We start from the raw sequence: 22114 nt of genomic DNA on the forward strand, positions 1-22114 counted from the left end.
AGTCAGGATTGGGATACGAGGTACAGTGTTTCGCTTGCGGACTGAAGTTACGAACGGATCTATGTATCTATAAAGATTCAGCTATTCTGGAGCATACTCGATGGTCTCCGCATTGCCCTTACCTTTCTATGGCCTTTCCACCCATCACACTACGGTACAATGTTGACGGTACCTTAGAGACGGTACCTTCCAGAACAGGACATAAAAAACGTAAAAAAGGAAAGATGTACAAGCTGGAGACTGCATTGCGACTAGTATAAAAAGGGGCTATGGTCAAGATCGATAGTTCATTGGGACTACCAAGACCGAGCGAACAAGATGAATACATTGAAAGAGACATCGTTCCAGTTTGGGGATTGTAAAGAAGTTGTATCTTCCTCTAGTGTGACTAATACTGGATGGATAAGACCCATGCATTGCGACGGAAAATGTCCGGAAGGAAACTGCGATTGTCCATGTGGTTACCATTGTAATTGCGTAACGGAGTTTGCAGACTAGTGCGATTGTGAGCCTTGCGATGGATACGATGCTGTACCTTGTGACCTGAGCGATGCCGTAAAGCATCATGGGAACTTTGTTCTCACTGCCCCTATCATGGAAAGTGATGTTGTGCGTGTCAAACCTGAGGGATGCGAAAGCGATGCCGCTCGTCCTCTTGGACATTTTACTGGGTTTTGTTTTAAAGGGGAATGTTCACCTTCACGTCTACCCCCCTACGGATGTCATCCAGCCCTGAGCAAACTCCTACCCATGTCACTCAACCCTCATCGAAACGAACCTGTGAAAGACGAATATTCGTTTCCTGTGCGTTTGTCGGAATACTGCGACTTTGAAAATCGTCTTCAATCGTTCAAAGGAAAATGGCCTAAGTATCTGGGAGGACCGACCCCCGAAGAATTAGCCAGAGCCGGATTTTTCTACTTGGGCGAAGGAGATAAAGTCAAGTGCTTCAGTTGCGGTGTGTCACTTCACCACTGGGAACCGCAAGATTCGGCCTACCTAGAACATGCTCGATGGTCACCGAATTGTCATTACTTACCCTTAGTGGGACCGAGACATTGAAGTAACTTACCATGTCGTTGACGAAGAAGAAACCAGATTGGTTAGGAGTCAAATGTTGGACATCACCCAGACCAGTATTTAAACTTCATTTCAAAAACGATATTGAATCATTACCTAAAGAACTACAAGAGAAGATTTACAAGGAAGTTTGGCAGGGGTTTGCCAGAGTGAAATCTCAATGGGTCACTGTAGAACTTTTGTGTCGAGAAATTCATAAGAGGAAACTGAAAAAAGTCAACCAGTGTGTTAGATTTCTTTGGGTCAAGGGTGCATTCCTCCTATTGTATCGCTTTAGACCGTTTACATCAAAAGAGTTCAGTGACATTCTTGGACGTTACCCTGAATGGCAGTGGTCAGAAATTACTCACTATGTGGATTACTTTTGTGAATTGTACGGACTGACGTATTCATGAATACTTTACAAGAGAACATTCGTGCTTTGCCTGTGGAGTTGAGAGAAAGGATTTACCGAGAGCTGGTCAAAATACAAGTGAAACGTAAAGAACAATTGCATCCGATACGTCACCAGATCTTTAACCACTGGTACCTGAATGGTATAAGAGAACTGATTCGTCAGAAATTCTTTCAATGGTCAGACATTGTTCAAAACTTTGAGGTCGCTAATGATCGACATGTTCATGATTATGGTTACTTCGAGATTCACCTAGTGCAACGCATTGAGGAAGACAAGTTAAAGGATTACCAACATTTGTTACGTGGAATCTACTTAGCGGAAGAGGAAACTTCTAAACGAACTCTGACGTTTCGGTTACAGTATGCAAGATTTAGATTCCCTACTGGAGAACGAAGATCTCTGGCTAGAAAGTACGTGTATTGCATCCGAAAAAAAGAGAATATAAAAACAAGCTGCCATGCCACGGTTTATGTCACATGTCATTCAACAGATTCCGTGGAAGGAACTCAATGACCATATTCAAACCGTGGATCATTACCATCAATTATTACAAGAACTGTATCCATTCAATTTGGGACGACAAGTGGTGTGTGTCTTAGTGACTTGTTTTCTGGGATTTCGTTTACCAGCCGATTCTTTGTGGACTCTTTACGATCAGTACTTACCACCTCAATGGCCTTAAATGGTCACGAAAAACTCCTTTTGCTCAAAGCCTTGCGGTTTCATCTGGATACTTCTCGACCTCAACAGGAAAAAAAGATTCGCCAACTTTTAGCTACCCAAGACGTGTATGACGATGTGTGTGTAGCTTGTGACTTACATCCCCATTGGACAGATGTCCGTGCCTGGAAAGAATGGGGTTTTGAGGCTTGGACCCAAGAAGTGGCCCAGTATGCACGAGAGTTGTTCAAGGAAAAAAGTTACTTTTCAACCCGTGTTAGTGACGGTGCCAGAAGAACCCGTCACCCAGGACAGGACTGTCGTGGACAGACCTGAAAGACCCTTTCGGGAGGACACTTGTGTGACCTTACCCCCTACTATAGAACTGGTTAGAACATTACCCAAAACATGTTGTACAGACACTTGTGTTTATTCCACGTTCATAGTTATCATGTGCCTTTTATCCTTGTACTTAAGCCTTTGGCTTTTATGTATCTTTGTCTTTCGTGTTCATATTTGAAACATTCAATAAACGTGTTCTGAAAAAGTATATAAACTCTTGTCTTGTTTGTTTTCGTGTCACAAGTGACATTTCTCACACCATGGCTACCTCTGCTGTCTCTACTCCCTCTTCCTCTACTGTCAAAGTCATCGACGAACACTTAGATCGTGCCAGTTGGGAGGCTTTGTATCTTCGCCATCCCTTTAACATGCTCATTGCTGGACCTAGCGATTCAGGCAAAACCGAATTCGTCAAACGTTTGATCGAACATAAACATCATTTGATCGATCGACCACCTCAACGGATCGTGTGGTGTTACAAAGAGTGGCAATCGGCGTACAACCTCTTGCGAGAAAGTCAAGGCGATTCCATCGTGTTTGTGGAAGGCATTCCTAAAGAAGACGACGGCATCGTCTCTGACTCCCGTCAAACCCATTTGGTCATTTTCGACGACATGTTAGGAGAAGACGAAGAAGAAATTAAACTGTGGTTCACGCGCAAAGGGCATCACCGTAATGCCAGTGTCATTTACATCACCCAAAATTTGTTTCAACAAAGTAAAGCCCATCGCACCATCAGTCTCAATGTGCATTACGTGGTCTTGTTTAAAAGCCCTCGAGATAAATCGCAAGTGCAAGTCTTAGCCAAACAGTTAGGAACGCCTTGGCTGACTCAGGCGTACGACGATGCCACTCAAACGCCACACGCCTATTTACTCGTCGATTTGAAACCTACGACTCACGAGGATTTGCGATTTCGTACCCACTTGTTTCACCACTGGTGCCAAGACGGAGGGCCTGTCCTGTACACGTCTCCGTCCTCGACTTCATTTCACTCCACATAAAAAAATCTATAAAAACCTCAGACCCTTTCTCGTTTGCCTCACACAGTGTGAACATGACGTCCCTTCAGTCGCATCTTCCCGTCAAATTGATTCGTGCCTTGTATGGCATCAGTCGAGAAACAGATCCACAAACACGAGCTCGTGTCTTAGAAGCTAGTCTCAAAGAAGTCTTACGATGGTTCACGGTGACGGCACGTCAATTACTCCAAGGAATCATTCAGATTCCTCATCAAACCAAACACTTTTTCGATCGAAACAAAGTCGCTTTGGTCCAACTGGCTGATCCCCGCATCGACACTCAAACCAAAAAACAAATCATTTTGAAACCTGGAGGGAGCGGTACTTTAGGAGGGGTCATCATTCGCTCACTCTTAAGATGGGATCCTAATGCCCCCAAAGTTATCCCCAAGACAAAAGTCCAACGAAGCCCCAAGAAGAAAAAGAAAAAGACCAGGTCCCCAAGAAGAATAACTTCTCCAGTGGCAGGACCCTCCTCTTACCAGACACCACCACCCCGGAAAAAGAAAAGAAGCCCCCAGAAAAAGAAACAGAGAAAAAGTCCTCAGAAAAAGAAAAGTCCACAGAAGAAAACTAGTCGCAAGAGAGGCACTTCGGCCAGGACACAACCTTACACTCGCAAACCACGACCTGCCACAGCGGTGACTGCGTCTCCGGCAGCCTCACGTTTATCCACTTCTCCGTTGATGTCACCAGGAACTGAAGAGTACTTGGAGACGTTGATCACACCAAGAACTTCTCCATTGATGACCCCCAAAAGAACTTCCCCAGTGGCAGGACCCTCCAATTTAGTGGCAGTGGCTGCTGCTCACAAAGCACCTTCTCCCAAAATCAAAGTCCATGAAAGATCGGGCATGTTACAAAGTTTACTGGATTTGTCCAAGCAAGAACTGGCTCGATTTAGTCCGTTACGTACCCCTGCACGACGTGTCATGCCTGTCCTCAAACTGATACGCCGTAAAGACAATCAGTGGCGACGCGTTCCAGTATAAAAAAGGCCTGTGACCGAGTAGGGTATCAGTGTTTTCAGGTGCTCCTAAAGACTCAAACATGTCACCCTCCAGAAAACCCCAAGGAAAGAAAAGGAAAGGACTGCCACCACGTTTAACCAAACAAGGGGACCTGTTATCTGTCCTGTCCAAAGCTTCTCCACCCCTACGAAAAAAACTCATTCAAACGGCCTCCAAAGAGGTCATCGATACCGTGTGCGAATGTTGTTTGAACGTTTTGAAAGGCACGATCCCTTTGTCCAAACACCAGAAACAATGCTTAAGCAAACATCGTCACGTTCTTCGCCAACTGGTTCGAAAGAAAATTCCCATTCGTCAAAAAAAGAAGATGTTAGTGCAACGTGGAGGCATTTTGCCTCTCTTGTTAGGCCCCATACTGAAAGGAGTCTTGGGAACCATGTTGGGAGGACTGGTGGGAGCAAGATAAAAAGGGCTTCGAAAGTCCCAAGATCTCAGAATCGACCCCTGACAACCCCATGGAAGGACGAAAACTAGCTTTAGTGCCTTACAAACGATGGATGGAATACCATCGGTGGCAAGAACAACGCACCCCGCATTTACCTCCCAATCCCCATTTGAGCGAGATGTCCCAGTTACAACACGAATTGCAGTCCTTGATGGATCGCCAAGATTTGTCCGAAACAGAAAAATCGCAAAAGTACGGTCAACTCTTGCAACGACTGCAACTCTTTCACCAGAAAGCTTTAGACGAAACAGCTCTACCCACTCTGAAAGATTTTAAGACCTTGATGAAAAGTGCAGCACCATCACCAGTACCAGTACCAGTACCACCAGTACCCGTGACCAAGACAGAAAAAGGAGAAGAAGAGGAAGGGTTTCAAACTCCACCAGAAAAAGTACGCAAGTTAACAACACCACCTACCTCCAGAATTGGATGGATTAAAAAGATGATGGCCACCCCTTCTTCCTCACAAGAGAAAAAGAAAGTGAAGACAGAAGTGAAGACAGAAGTGAAACAAGAACCGATATCCCCCGCTCAGACATCCTTCTCCTCTTCGACACCTATTGCTGGCCGCACACGTAAAGCATTGCAATCCAAGAAAATACCCCAAGAGAAAAAGAGTAGCATCTTCCAAGAGTGGGTGCCTTATTAACACACAAACACAAAAAATGGAAAAAGTCTTAGCCAGCATTTACTACGATCCCTCGCATCCTGCAGGTTACGCAGGAGTTCAAAAATTGTATCGTGCTGCCAAAACTCGACTGAAAAGTCTCCGTTTACCTCAAGTACAACGATGGTTACAAGAACAAGCGACCTACACTTTACACAAACCCATTCGACGCAAGTTTGCCAGAAGTCGCACCCGAGTGGAAGGCATCGATCATCAATGGCAAGCCGATTTAGCCGATGTCTCTCATTTGGCCAGCTACAATCGTGGCTACAAATATTTGTTTTGTGTCATCGACGTCTTTTCCAAATTTGCCTGGGTCGTGCCCTTGACTTCCAAATCGAGCAGCGAGTTAGTGCGAGCCTTACAACGGGTGTTGAAACAAAGCGGTCGTCACCCTCTTCGATGGCAAACGGACAAAGGCACCGAATTTCTGAACCAAGCTTTCCAAAAAGAATTAAAAAAACGTGACATTCATATTTTTACCACCGAGAATCCCGAAACCAAAGCCAGCATCGTGGAACGTTTTCAACGCACTTTGAAAGAACGCATGTGGAAATATTTTACGCATCACCACACTCTGAAGTACATCGACATCTTACCGCACCTGGTGCAAGCGTACAACCAATCTTACCATCGAAGCATCGGACGTGCCCCGCAAGACGTGACTCCCGAGAACGAAGTGTTGGTGTTTGAGCGTCTGTTCGGTACGTCCCCGACGAGGGCTGTCCCCAAGAAAAGTGAAGAGTTGGCCGTAGGAGATTGGGTGCGCATTGGCAAAACCAAACGCACTTTCGACAAAGGTTACTTACCTAACTGGACGACCGAATTGTTTCGTGTCACTGGACGAGTGCATGGCCGTCATCCTACCGTCTATAAATTGGAAGACATGAACGGAGAAGTACTCAAAGGAACGTTTTATTTGCCCGTGTTACAACGTGTCACCAAAAAAGAAGACGACGTGTACGACATCGAAAGCATTCTCGAACGCAGAACCCGTAAAGTGGGCAAACGACGTGTCAAAGAAGTCAAAGTACGTTGGAAAGGATATCCACCCAGTTTCGATTCTTGGATCGACGCTTCGCAAGTCATCGACTATAAAAAGAAGTGACCATCATGCCCTTTCACACAACAGACGCAGCTACGTCGACCACTCCTTCTTCACCTAGTTCTTCTGTGCAAGATTTACAAAAACAACCCTTGTGGGTGTGGTGTGGAGAACGTGTGCCTAAAACGCAAATCGTCTTTTTCTGCCAAATCTTCGTGGTGTATTGTGTCATCGGGGCAGCCATTGCCAATTTGAGTTTGCAACAAGGAGACAAACAATTGTGGACCATTTTATTGAGCAGTTGCATCGGTTACCTGCTTCCCAATCCCTCCCTGAAATTCTCCTCGAACGGGAACGTTGTGTCCAGTGCCAGTGCCAGTCACCACTCCAACCACAACCAGAACCCCATTCTAGACGGAGACACGCCTCTGACGTCCAGTAATATCCCCTCGGGCAGCCACAGAACTCTGGAATTATGAGTCACGAAAACCAATTTTACTTAACCTTACCCAGTGACAGTTCCATGGAGGTGTTTCCCCACAACACGTTGTGCTGTTACACGACTAAATTACCTCAGGCCATCCAGTTAGATCACGAAGCCCATTGGGAAGTGGCTTTAGTAGAAATGATTCACCCGACCCAAGTCCTCAATGTCCTTCCCAATCAAAATAAATTTGATGTGGAAGTTCATGACGAGCAAATGCAACAGTGGATGGATACCCATAGCAAATATGACAAGAAAACCCGTACACCAAATCTAAAGTGGACCACCTATCACTTGTTCATTCCCCCAGGCTATTATTTTAGTGGTCAACATTTGGTCAACACCATAGCCACCAGGTTTAATGGTGTGTTTCTGAAAGCTTTGGAAAGTGTCAAAAAAAGTGTCACCCTGGAGTACCACAAAACAGCTCGTCGCTTCCTGATAAAATTTCCTAAGGGGCCCAAAATCATGTCTTTCTTATTTTGTCCTGAATTGTTTGACATGTTGGGCGGTGACATGGAGCTGAGGAAGAAAGTAGAACAAAAAACACAACCTGAATTACCAGTCATTTACGACAACGATTCTTTTGCCAAGTATTTTCGTACCCCGGTAGAACTGAACCAAGGACTGAATTTGATGTTTGTGTAATCTGATGTGGTGGAATACAACGTGGTGCGACACACCTCTGTGCCGTTACTGCGTGTCATTCCTTTCAAAGTGGATTCTGCCGCAAACGCTGACGAGGAAGGTGGAAACACTTACCACGTCCACCGCGAATTTGTCCATCCTCACTATTTGCCTGTCAGCAAGTCGTATTTGGACACGGTCAACATTACTATAAAAGGAGATTTGGGACAAAATATTCCATTCACCAAAGGAAAAGTCACGGTGAAACTCCATTTTCGAAAACGGTTTTCTCACGACTCGTAAGTAAGTCATGTATCCAGTGTACCGAGGGGTTGCTCGACAGCGAGGACACGGTTTAGGAGACATCTTAAAATCGGCCTTTCGTTCGGTGGCTCCGGTGTTGAAACCGATGGTGACACGCGGATTGCACGCCTTGAAAGATGCGGCACTGACACAAGGCAAAGAATTTCTCCAAAATGTTATCATCGACAAACAAAACCCTAAAGAAGCCTTCATGAGGGCAGGCAAAAATGTCTTGCTGCAAACGGGCAAAGACATTTTGGGCCGACGAGACACACCTATAAATGCCCTGCACGCTACCGAGTCAGGCATTCAGCAAGGACAAGGCAGAAAGAGACGACGAAGAAAACACCCTTTCACCAGACTTCAAGCGAGAAAGGCCAAGAAAAGAAGAACCGTTCTAGACTTAGACGTTTTCGATTATTGAGAAAGAACAGAACAAAAAAATGATGCACCGAGAGTCATGCGCCTGTTCCAAGACAGAACTGGATCTGTTTGCCATGCCCCCCACCATGATGACGATGCAAGAATCCCAGTGGGTGGAATTTCACCCCGTCTCCTCATTGACAGCCTCAGCTTCCATCGAGTTTGAAATCAAAGGACAGCCCGAAGATTACATCGATCTGAATAGCAGTTACTTGTACTTGAAAGTCAAAGTTGTCGATGAGGACAATTCGACCCTAGATGGCGATGAGGTAATAGCTCCCGCCAACAATTTCATGCATTCCTTGTTTAGCGGAGTGGACTTGTACTTGAACAACAAACTGGTCAGCAGCAGCATGGATACTTACCCTTATCGAGCGTACCTGGAAAATCTCTTGACGTACGGAATAGATGCCAAGAACACTCATCTCAATGCCTGTGTGCTATGGGAAGCTGACGAAGCAGGCCAGTTTGAAAGATTCGAAACTGATGCAAGCAAAACACCAAACAATGACGGATTTGTAGAACGAAGAGACAAAATCAAAAACGGACAAAGTTTAGAACTGATGGATCGTTTACATCTGGACATGTGGTTGCAAGAGAAATATTTGCTAAACGGGATGAATGTTCGCCTGAGACTGAATCGTAGCAGTGCCGCTTTCCATTTGATAGGTACTACTGTTTGCAAAACTGTCATCGAGGAAGCCAGGCTCTACGTACGCCGTGTGGAAGTGTTACCTAAAGTGGGAAACGACATCAGTCAGACGTTGAGCAGAACGACCGCCAAGTATCCCATACGACGCGTGGAAGTGAAAACGTTCACCATTCCCAAGGGACAGCGATCCATGATTGAAGATCATCTGTTCCAAGGACAGCTACCCAAACGTTTAATCGTTGGTATCGTCGAGAATACAGCCTTCAACGGAGCTGTCGAAAAAAAATCCTTTCTACTTTCAACACTTTGGCGTGTCCAAGATCGAAGTCAGTCGCGATGGCAAGACCTTGTGTACCCGACCTTTCGAACCTGACTTTGAGAAGAAGAATTACTTGAGATCGTACTTGTCCCTGTACGAAGCCACCGGCCAGTTAGGAACCAACACCAGTCACGGCATTACGTACGAGGATTACGCAGGAGGTTATGCTTTGTGGGCTTTCGATTTCACTCCAGACCAAGGCAGCGACGAGGGACATTTCCACCCTATAAAATCCGGCCAAATTCGTGTGGAAATTCAGTTTGCAAACCGAGACCCTGATGTAACGGTGAACGTCATCCTGTATGCCGAATTTGATAATACCATAGAAATCAATAGTTTGAGAGAAGTCATTCTAGATTACTAGAAGCCATGGAAGACTGTTATCCCTCTTTGCCTAGTGGAGAAACTTTGGACATGGAATGTAAGGAGACCGTGGAAAAAGAAGAAGAAGTGATCATGATGAAGTCCCGATGGCCAGAACAAGAAGCGCATTTAGTCTCCTGTTTTGCCAAACACTTGGTCGACAAAATGACGGAATTGTTCAAGAAAAATTGTTATGGATGTCAAAACGATCATCCCAGTCAAATTCAACACGATAAATGCCTGATGTTAAGTCAAGAAGAAAAATTGGACGAGTATCTGGACGAAGCTTGGAGTCTCATCTCGAACAAAGACGTGTTGCACCAGTGGTATAAAGACTTGCGTGAACATTCTTGTCCACCATTAACCACTCAAGAGATCCATCGTATCGAAGCTCTCCTGAATCAGAGTGAGGAAACAGAACGAATAACCGTTTATTCGTCAGACATTTTCAAGCAAAAAGTCAGGATCGAATTGACGACTTATTATTACCTGTGAAGAAGAAGAAGAAAACCACACAAATGGATACCTGGGAACTTTATTACCTTTTGAACCACAGTTCGTATACGTCTTCTTGGAATCCTGTCGTCTGTGCTAAAGATGAACTCCCTCATCGCAAACCTAAAGACCATCAAGCTTACGTGATCAACACGGACGACAGTCATCTCCCAGGAACCCACTGGGTAGCCGTTTACTTTCCTCAAGAAGGATGTGTGGAATATTTCGATTCGTACGGATTGCCCCCTTTGGAAGACGATATCATTGACTTTATGAGAAGAAATGCTCAGACCACCCGATTCAATAATGTGAAATTGCAAGGCACTGATTCCTTGGTGTGTGGACAGTACTGTGTGTATTTTCTGCATCATCGCAGCCTGGGCTATTCCTTAGAACATTTAGTGACTCATTTTGATCCTCGTTCTTCTGCTAGAAACGATGTGAAAGTAGATCGATGGTTTTGTGACCATTATGCTTATCTTTTGTCTCAAGCTAGGAAACGTAGTGTCCATCAATGGCCTAATGATTTCCAACAGTGGAAATCACAATTTCATTCACAACGTTGTCAGCCCTGTTTAAAGTAGATTGTCTATTGAGAAAAAAATGTTTGTGATTTGAAAAAATTGTTTGATGTTATAGCGTTGGATTATTGTTAAAAAATGTTAGAGTTGTTGTTGTTTAGTGTTAAGTGATTTTTGAATAAAAAATGTTGTGTTTTGAAAAAAATGCCTTTGTGGTTTGTTTAGCTATAAGAATGTTGAATTGATGCTCTTTCATTTCTTACTATCCCTCTCATGACACTCACTGAACGTTGCGGCTCGAAAACCGTGGGGGATGTTTTCCTTCACGTCCGCGCTTTGACTGTAAGAACCGGGGTTGTTTCCAGTCTGACCATCCATTGTCGACTCATCCTCCTACGAAGATGTGCTCCAAACTAGCTAAATTCAACGAAGCCTACGTGAATTTGCATAGGGTCAGACACAGTCTGATACCGAAGCCAGAAGAAATAGAGAATGTGAGAATGTTAAAAATCACTGAAGACCTGATAGAAGGGCTCTTCAGAGAAGAAATGAACAGTGAAAAAGAAGAATGGACAGAGAAGTACAGACTTCAGAGACAGCAGCAACAGCAGCAACAACAGCAACAACAGCAGCAGCAACCTGAAGCTGACAGAGGCTTTGTCGATTGCCGTATCGACACTAAAGAGTTCTTCTTCTCTTTTCGAAGAAGCAGACCTATCGCCAGAAAGTCTATCCTCAGAGGACATCGCATTCTTAGAAACTAAAAAAGAATGCCATAGCAAACAAAAAAACAGCCCTTTTCAGGGCTACCCAATACTCTAGAAAAGAAATAACTATCGATTTGCCAATGTGTAGGTAGAGTAGTGTGAAAATAAACACTAACTCTTTATTAATAGTGGAAGTGTATGTGTTTGTGTGTTTGTGTTAGTAAGTGGTTAAGTAAGTTGGTATGGATAGTAGATTAAAATGATGTTTGTTTTTTTGGCTGTTAGAGGTGTATATTTTGGGTTAGATTGGATTGCTTTGCGTATGTGGATAGTCTATTGAAGTGATTTATAAAAATTTTACAATAGTGATGGGTAGCATAAAAAAGTGAGTGTTTCTTTTAGGTCCGCGCGTTGTTTTGGTCATGATCTAGGTAAGATCAATTTTATGTTATTAGGGGGATGTTTTCCATCACGTCCGCGCTTTCACTATAAATTGAAACTCGCTGGGCAGTCTAGCTACCCTTGTTGATTGATCAACACAGCCAGAAGAATGAATAGCAGAATAGTGAAACTGTTAGAACTCCAGATGCACCTGGAATATGCCAGGCGCATAGTAAACGAACTATCAGCGGAGGCTATCGTAGAAGAAGCAAGAATGAAGAAAGAAGAGGAGGAGAGAAGAGAGAGGGAAGAAGAGGAAAAGAAAAGGGAAGAGAGGATGTCGTTCAATATTCCCGAGACGGAGGATTGGGGTGTTGAAGCGAATCATCCTCCCTCTGCGCTCCCCAGAAGAAAGGTGAAAGAAGACTGGGGAAGAAGATGCGTGTGTGGCGCCAGGCCAGGACGGTGCAACCATTAGATAGGTGCATCAGGAGTTAAAAAAAAAAAAACCAACAGCCCTTTTCAGGGCTACCCAATACTCTAGAAAAGAAATAACGATCGATTTGCCAATGAGCGTAGGTAGAGTAGTGTGTATATAAACACTAACTCTTTTTTAAAAAATGTGAGAGTATGTGTTTGTGTGTTTGTGTTTGTAAGAGTAAAGGTATGTTTGTGAGAATAGTAGATTATGGGTTTCTTTATTGTTTATTAGCAAATGTGGAGAGTATAGTTTGGGTTATATTATATGAAATGAAAAAGTAGGGGGATGTTTTCCTTCACGTCCGCGCTTTCACTATAAGAACCCACAGTGTTCGTTGTTCAAACCATTCTGCAAAGAATAAAAAGAAGATGGCGTCAAACCAAATGGACAAAATACAAACCTTGCAAGACGTTTTAGACAACTTAGGAATAATGGAACAGATGCTAATAAGACTCGTTGAAGACCATTATTCCTATAGTCCCCATCGTGTAAAGATGGAAATTAATAACTTAAGAAAAGCAAAGGACAAGATTAGTGGTGTCATGAAAGAGATAAAGGAGGAGAAGGAGGATGAAGAGGAAAGAATAAGAATACGCAAATGGAACGAAAAAATTGAAAAAGAAGAAGAAAATGAAAAGAGGAAGAAAGATGAGGAGGAAGAGAAGAAGAAAGAAGAGGAGGAGAAGAAAAAAAAGAAAGGGAAGAAGAGTGTAGGAGATAAAATAAGAACTTGGTGGAGAAAAAGAAGAAATTAGAAGAAGAAAACCCAAAGGCCCTTTTCAGGGCCCCATATTTCTCGAAAAGAGATACTCTTTCCATTGCCTACCCCTTTTTTATTTTTTTTTTAAAAAAATATAAAAAAAATCCCATGTTCAATTTCCCTTGACGCTATCAAGGCCCACTTTAGTGAAAGCCCTTGACGCTATAAAGGCCCACCCTGTTTAATTTCCTTTGACGCTAAAGTGCCCCACGATTTTTTCTTTCTCCATGTTAATTTCCCTTGACGGTAATCTTACCCACGATTTTTCTCCATGTTAATTTTCCCTTGACGGTAATCTTGCCCAAGGGGTCTTGTAATGCTAATTCCCATTGACCGTAAAGTGCCCCCCTTCACTACTCATATCTCTGCATAAAAACTGTCTCATGTTCCCTTGAAAAGCAAATGTTGTTGATACAGTCAGCTCCATTTTTTAATAATTTTATGTTTCTTTCTTTTAATGCAGATACCGGTAAGCAATTATTGTGCATGGTCCTCGTTATATTTCTTCTATATTTCTTGTATTTACTGGTATGGTGCTGCAAGAAAGATTCAGGGGAGGGAATTGCAGTTTGCACCACTTAATCTGCATCAGGACAAAGTATCATATTTTGACATAACATACTATATATATATATATATATATATATATATATATATATATATATATATATATAACATCAATGCAATATCATTCTTTTATTTTAAATGTATTTGCCCTGCACTCCATTTTTTAAAAATAATTATTTATGATTCAGCAAAATAAATTATACAGAAAGTATGACATAATTCCGACATCATCGTCAGTAATTAAACTCCATAAGAGAAAGATGCACTTAAGACGAATCCTAAATAAACCTGCTGTTATATGTGGCAAATATCACTAATGGAACTGTTAAACAGTGATGGCAATAATACATCCCTTACTTTATACCTTGATAACTGCACTGTACAGTTGACTTCAGAAATGTATAACATCATATCTATGTTACAATTGGAAATTCATCAATGTTACACGTGCATCCGATACAAATTTCATGGTCATTAATCAAAAGAAAACATGTCATATAAACAGACTGTGTGTTCGACAGAATCGTTAAGCCAAATATATCCTACGAGTTAAATATTCACGTTCATTGTTTGTTTATGATTTGGCATTATGTAAAATGGGCATGCATACAGATTCATTTTATATTTCCTCTTTAGGCTTATGCACTGGTTTTGTTGATACCGAAACCTCGATTTCCTCAAGGCGTTGTATCGACAGGTCTCATCACACATTGTAATTAAATTGTCGATGGAAAAGAGACCTTCAGTACATCAGTAGACCCCTGTCTGTCTGTCTCTTGGGGATGGGGTGGGTGGGATTTATTAAGAAAATTGTTGATATTTTCATGAAACAGTACTGTCATATCACAGGCACGTGATTCAGAGGGAAATTAAGTGGTAACTGGTGAGGATGTTATCATTTATTTCCGCCTGAATCAAGAGCCTTTGTCTCATAAGACAGAAGTAACTATTAAATATTATGAGTGCATCTTCTTAAAATGCTTTTATTGCGATGTTAACATGTATGGCCTATACTCAAATGATAACGTACAACATTTGATATTTGATGTCTTGACAACATACAATGCTGTCAGGCATTTCTGCGCACTTAAGTTATCCGCCTCCAGTATTGAAGCAAAACGAATACCGAATTCGACCGATTGACGAAAATAAAATACAGCAATGCTTACCATTTGAAAAGAGGCAGTTGTCACCAGAATATTCTGTTTAAAATAATATTAATTTTGAACACAGGGGATACCACCACGTGTTTTCCTTATTCGCGATATATCGGCCTATTCTGCGCACAGCGTTGAAAAGATGTAATATTTATTAATCGGGCAACAGAAATTAAATGCATTACTTAGGACTGTTTCTGTCAGCATTTCAGTCGAGTAATTAGGTCAGATTTATAGCTAGGTTTACAAAATTGAACGTAATAATGCCAATATATATTAAGCAAACAAAACCGATCTTGTAAAAAGGCTAGTAAAGTTCAACATTTTATATTTTAAAAAAATAACTGATTATGTGGAAGAGAAACAACAATAAATATGATGTAACGTGTTTACAACGTCTTGCTGATGGGGAAAAACTACTCAAGAATTTAGAAACAGACTATATGCCGGTGAATTTCTTGAGAATTTATATTCTAGCGGCAAGTTGACACGTTGGGTAGCAGACGAGTTTCTACATGTGTGGCAACTTCTTGCGCAAATAGAAACTTGGATTAAAATGCAGTATTGTTTTAAGGTATACATTTCCTTCTTTTATGTAATGTATTTATTTGTATGATTCTAAAAGATACATAGTAAATATGATTTTCTGGGTTACCGGTTCAAGAAGATCATGGAGCAGTCTTCGTGTTGACATTTAAAAATCACAATTTCATATGCATTTCGAGTCGAAATGTGGGATATTTTTGAGCAGTTTACGAATATCACTTTTCTTAATTAAAGTACGACCGTTCTTACTTGATACAAAATGGATTTTTGAACCAAAATAACACGTGATCCAATATTTACAGAAATGGCGGATCGTTGCGCAGAATTACCCGACGCGCAGAATTGGCCGACATGGTGGTATTATATATGTACTTCAACTACTTGTATATCTCACCTCTGTCTGCGTAGGTTCGAGCCTCGGATTCGGCCAGTGTGGGTATGTGAGAAAGCTTGCCAGTAGCTTCTCGAGGGTCAGTGTTTTTTTCTGGGGATTTCCCGGGTTCTTCCTCCATCATTAATACTGGCCGCCATGTATAGCCTGTCGTGTGCTGAAAAATGGCGTTAAACCCTACAACAACAACAACAACAACACAACAACAAGAGCTACTTGAACAGCGTTGACCTTCCCCGTAAAAATGCAAGCGTTGGTCTTAGTCCTAGGTAGAGAAATACGTCGATATATTTCAATATTTTTCTACTTTATAAGATTTACATTAAAAAAATACCTTGATAAAGTTTTAGTTTCATCTACATACATTACTTACCATCAGACGAGAGTTCATATTCTATAACCCATCAAATCTTCACCACTAACACAGGTATTTCCATTGTTACTATTATTAGATTATTTAGTCAAGGTCGATTGGATCGTCACTCGGGCTATTCCGGTGAAGTAAATAAAATAAGCTCGGAGGCGGTTATGGAAGACGGAAAAGTCGGTTACTCTTCTGATTGTGACCTGGTCTCGCATTCCTGAATCTTTTTTTCTTTTTTTTTTTGTTGAAAACCAATCACTTTTACTGAGGCATTAAGGGACTGGAAACTGCAAGCAAGATTTACTTTACAAGGTGCAAAACTACGCACCTCCGAAAATGAACATCTGACAATTCTACTCTTTGCATAAACACACATTAACAATCTCTTTTTAATGATTTCTGCTATGTTTAAATTACATCCAAGAAATGTATTAGACTGCAGTAAGTCATGAAAATTAACAAAGTAATGGGTCCAAGTGTTTGGAACCAATTTGTTGCTCTTAACAGAGGTGACTTCAGAGTTGTACGGCATGGGTATAAATACCGTATAATATCCAAAATTGAATAGTAAATCGGCAGATAGTTGCAGGGGCAGGGGCCAGTTTTCATGTACAAATTTAATTCCGCAATCAGGGACCTAATATTAAAAAAATCATAAACAATCAAATACACAAGTGAGGTATACAAAAAAGGTCGATATTTTTGGATACCTATATTAAAACAAAGCATAAGAATATTATCCACTTGACCAGAGAAGTCAATGGCAGCTCATAGTAGAAGAAGTTTATGCACCCCAATCCCAAATTTATATCTGTAATTTTCATGTCAGAAGGTAATTGTTGACACCATGTGATGCTCACAGTGCAAACGCAAGCCCTTTTCCGAGATGACAAATCTGCACAATAGTGTGTACTAAACAGGTTGATGCAACTGAAAATGTTGTCATTCAAGCCGTTTTTGAGATATTCTGCTTGCCCCAAACCCGTGTTTACTGCTATGAGAGGCTAGCTCTTCTTCCTAGCCGACTATTTGTATTTCACTTTCAACATACTGCAGAGTAACTATGGAAGGTGTTCATGTATAATTTCAAGAACAACACAAGCCCAAAACACCCAGTTCACAAATATATCCATGTATTTAAATAGTAAACAATAATAGCTGAAAAAGTCACAACATAGCCTTGAGTTAAGAAATTTGCCAGGGGCCAATTTACCAAACTGAACCCTGCCACCTGAGTCGCCAGATTGCGGGTCTCGTTTTAGTCTGGTGCCGAAACGCCCGCCAGTCAATTGTTGTTTTTTAGCCATGTTCTTTAGTATATAGCGAAATGTTAATGGACAGTAAACTTGCATTTTGATCAGCTGGCTAACGACATGAAATACACGGGTATATGAGTGTTAAAAACATACAGTGAGTGTTAAAAATACACGGGCATATGAGTGTTAGAAAGTGTGACCTACGTGATGAAACGATACACTACCATGACTAATACATGTTAGTGTTTATAAAATCCTGCGCTCTACCGTCATCAAACTTTGTACAACGTTTTTATTTGGATATCACAGGGGCTTGTATCGTTATTCATAATTTGCATCTCCTATATGTACTGCATCATAATTATTATGATATAGTACATGTATGACAGTTAAATTGTAAGCAATGAAACGAGCCCCTGTGCGTGGAGAGGGAAAGGGGTAGTCCTACAACATAAGACGCATCACCCGATATTCTTTTTCTAGCACTAAAACAAAAACAGCATGTAGGACTAAGGGAGGGATTGTTACCTCTTACTGGTAAGGATGGGAAAAGTCAATACAAGGACATAAATTAATGGTACAGTCACACAGTGTTAATCAACCAATGTCACCAAATATGGTTTATTAATTCCATAACAATTGGTTGAGAAAGTTGTGTTGTAAACACTACTTTAGAAAAAGAAAATGATGTGAATGAGTTTCTGACCTTTACAGGAACTGCATTGATAAGCGACATTGTCATAAGTCAACACTGTGATCCTGCACACAATAACAGCTGTGGTTAAGAGTTCATTTATAAAGTAATAGTTAACGGCTTTTCATGCACTGCATACAAAGTTTACTTTTAGTAACCTGGTGTAAGACAAAGTCTTTGAACAGTTATCTTTTGAAATAGGAATGTTCCTCTTCAGCTGCAGCACTTGTGCCGGGGACTGGCATAGATTCATCATTACTATTTTTCAAACAACAATTGTATTTATTGATTATTGTGTCATGATTGCAGTTCATTAAACAGAAATGTCAAGAAGCAGAAATATGGATACTTTAAATTTTATTGTTTTGCACACCACCAATTAGTCATTCACAGACATTAACAGCAACCAGATACAATCAATAAAGGATGCTGGCTTATTTTTTTAATGTTTTTTTGCAGTGTTGTTATTTTTTCAGTAACAGAACTGTAATGATTTCTGAAAGTCTTTTAAAAAGTATAGTGTTTAATAACTAATACTTCTGTTAGATTGACATGATGAAACTTGCCTCTAAGTAGTCTGAGTTTTGTCTGACCCATGCCACCCCATTTTTGATATTTGGATTTTAATGTTGGTTTGTAGGGTCAGAATGCACTGCCAATCAAAAAGTTGGAATTCGCTGACACAATTTGGTGTCAGCATAGGGACTCGCCTACTAACAGGTCTAGCAAACTTAAATGACCTTACATTGAGCCATACTTACATTAATTCGATAGAGAAATCATTTATTTTCTCAGAAATTACAAGTATAACACCGATTTTGTCTTGTTTAATACATTGTCAGAATAGACAAACCTACAGAGTTGATGAAATTTGTACTCATTCACACCATTTGCATTGCTAGTCACATGACTAGCCAAATCTTGCGACCAATATGCATACCATGTGGACATAGAACACAATTAATTTTACTATATGTTCTCTACATTTGTTTCTCAATACTGATCTTTCCACTGTGTGACAATCAATGCAAATCATATGTTAATCTAAAACACCTTTAACGATGACTTCACGGTGAAGTTCTTGTGAAAGGTTGACCTGCTGTTTTTTGAGATGCTGGACTGTCAACAGAGCAGCATGTAAACAGAACACAGATTTCACCTCTGGATCATCACCAAGGCCTTATTACTCACTGTGTACTGTTGCTGAAATACACACAGACAATAACACCCTGAACTCATATTATCAAGAATGAAGAATTACCTTTAAATCCCTACCAAAAATGCATAAATAAAACTCTTCTATCACCACCAAAATGAGAGAGGAAAAAATGTTCTAAAAACAGACTAGAACTACATTCGTGGATACTGAACTGGAAATACTAATTGTGACCCGATTCCATGTCACAGGTCAAATAGTCACGTGATAACAACAAAACCGTGTTGACTTGTGGCTTCAGCATGTTCAATCTGCCTCTTTCCAGGATGATGCAACAGCGACATGTTTCCAGCTGGTATAAACCATGGTGAACATGATACAATTCTATATATGTAATGTCCATGTTATATTTTGCATCCATACCAACTTAAAAAATGAGAATCATACTAATTGTTTCCTTATTTTCCTTTTCAGTTTTGATAATGTAAAAGAATTATTGTGAAAATAATTAAAATTGTTGCGTGTCATTCATAAAAATTATGTCAGTTGTTACAGCTATATTTGTCTCTTTATGTTTAAATGTTTACTTCATGATACTTATTTTTGAGGCCACCTAAGTATGTAAGGTTCAACAACACATCATACAAATCCTGGCTATATACTGTCTCCATTTTAGCATAAAAGTGAGACACTTTAAAAAATAAGGCATAACGATTTTGTTTGAGGTACACACAACTATTAGTTTTATTAAACAGTACATGTTGCTGTTGTTCTAGGGTTTAACGCCATTTTTCAGCACAAGATAGGCTATACATGGCGGCCAGTATAACTGGTGGAGAAAGAACCCTGGAAAACTCAGGGAAGAACCACCGACCCACAAGAAGCTACTGGCAGGCTTTCCCATGTACCCACGCTAGCCGAACCTTGGACTCGAACCCACAGTACATGCAATATGACAGTAAAATGATACATATTCTTTCCTTTTTTAGAAAATGCAGATGAAACTTTGGATGAGTTGCCCGAGTTAGAGTCTGTTTGGGAAGATGAAGTGTAGGAGGATTTGATGGAGGAAGAAGAGCAGGCAGAGGATGAAGATGAAGAGGAGACTGTGGAAGAAGAAGAGGAATCTGGTTCAGTCCAAGAAAGTGATGATTTGACTAGTGTAGAAGGTATATTCAGATGAATAATCAAGTCATTTGATTCATATACATGCACATCTGAAATTTACTGTTTTTAAAATAATACTGATAATATTTGTCAACATTGTTGTCATCATCAAATTAATAGTAAGAATATTTTTTTCTGAAAAATGTCATACATAAACCAAGAAGTGTAAAAAATCAAATAGCTTCAAGTTTCTGTCATAGCATGAAAATTCTATGAGTAGGGGAAAGTTATCAATAATATACTGCAGTTATTTGAGATATTACGTGGTATGTGAGATAGTGGATGGGCCTGAGTCATTAATATCCACCCATAAAGGTCAGGTTTAATGGGAAAAAATGATGCAAGATATGCCAATAATTAACATGCAAAAATCACTGCGACATATTTTAAATCACTTATGTCATTAAAGCCTCTAATAATATTACACAATTTTAAATTTACACTAAATAACATAAATGATATATTGGAACTTCAACAACTTACACTTTCTGAAGACCACATGTTGAAACCTCTGCATGTCAGTTATATTTTAAGATCACATTTAAACACAATGCTAACTTAATTTAGGAATTATATCTTCAAATATTACATTAGTTTGACTGTATTTGCAGCATTCAACAAGGAAAAGTAGGTCACAGTGACCAATTGTTATAACACTAATGACTTTTTTCATATTGATAATCACATTGTCAAACTTTAGTCATCCAAGTAAATTTTAATCTTTAGGCAAGGCATTTGTAGAGAATTTGATAAGAGTGCTCCTTGCATAATCATGTCATTCCATGTGGTCAGTAGGTAATTTTTTTTTTATTGAAAGTTGTTCCTGTGCTGTATAATTGTTATTGCCATTCACAGAAACATTGCAGTAATTGTGATTTAAGTAAATATAATTTGTCTTACTCAGAAATTATCTTATTGTGATTAAGATATGACAGTAATTGACCTATTCATATTAAACTTATATGCATTGATGCATATCACTGTGCTCAACTTTAATGTGGACATACAAAACATTAGCAATTATGTATATACATTACTTCGATTTTTGTTGTTGTTGTAGGGTTTAAAGCCATTTTTCAGCACACGATAGGCTATACATGGCGGTCAGTATTAATGGTGGAGGAAGAACCCGGGAAAAATCCACTGACCCACGAGAAGTTACTGGCAAGCTTTCTCACCCACATTGGCTGACAGAGGTGAGATGGCAATGATCCATAACAGAGAGCGCTTTAGAACACTCCGACTCAGCCACTCAGGGCCCATACTTTGATATTACACAATTTTATATTTATAGCATTATACAAGCATACCTGCTATTACATAAAGATAATCTTTTCATATATTTTCATAGCACAAAATTATAGTGTATATGAAATCAACATTACTCAGCAGCATTTATTCAGTGTAAATCACACTTAAATGAGTTAACTCTCTCTCTCCTTACCTTGTCCAACATGATTGGTGGGAGAATGTAGCATGCACTTTTCCCATATCCTGTGGGAAGGATGACAAATATGTCACTTCCATCAATATCTGATTTCATTGTCTCATAGTTTTTCTTTAATATTAAAATAATATCTATTTTCTTGAAGTATCTCATTGGCAAGTCCT

The 22114-nt window shown here is 40.4% G+C and overlaps 1 protein-coding gene across 2 annotated transcripts in view; it reads right to left on the reverse strand.

Moving 5' to 3' along the window:
- LOC149775607 (uncharacterized) overlaps positions 1-22114 on the reverse strand; it is a 139834-nt gene that overhangs the window by 14626 nt on the left and 103094 nt on the right. Inside the window, exon 1 of one of the 2 annotated variants that reach the window (XM_089943155.1) lies at positions 16240-16321. The exons of the other annotated variant lie outside the window; for it this stretch is intronic. Coding sequence (XP_089799281.1) covers positions 16240-16257 — 18 coding nt within the window. The 5' untranslated portion in view covers positions 16258-16321. Of the gene's footprint in view, positions 1-16239; positions 16322-22114 lie in introns of those variants that run through there. 2 annotated transcript variants of the gene reach the window in all.

The sequence above is a fragment of the Sinohyriopsis cumingii genome, chromosome 19, assembly GCF_028554795.1.
Source record: "Sinohyriopsis cumingii isolate HCF-2022 chromosome 19, ASM2855479v2, whole genome shotgun sequence".
Classification (NCBI taxonomy): Eukaryota; Metazoa; Mollusca; class Bivalvia; order Unionida; family Unionidae; genus Sinohyriopsis; species Sinohyriopsis cumingii.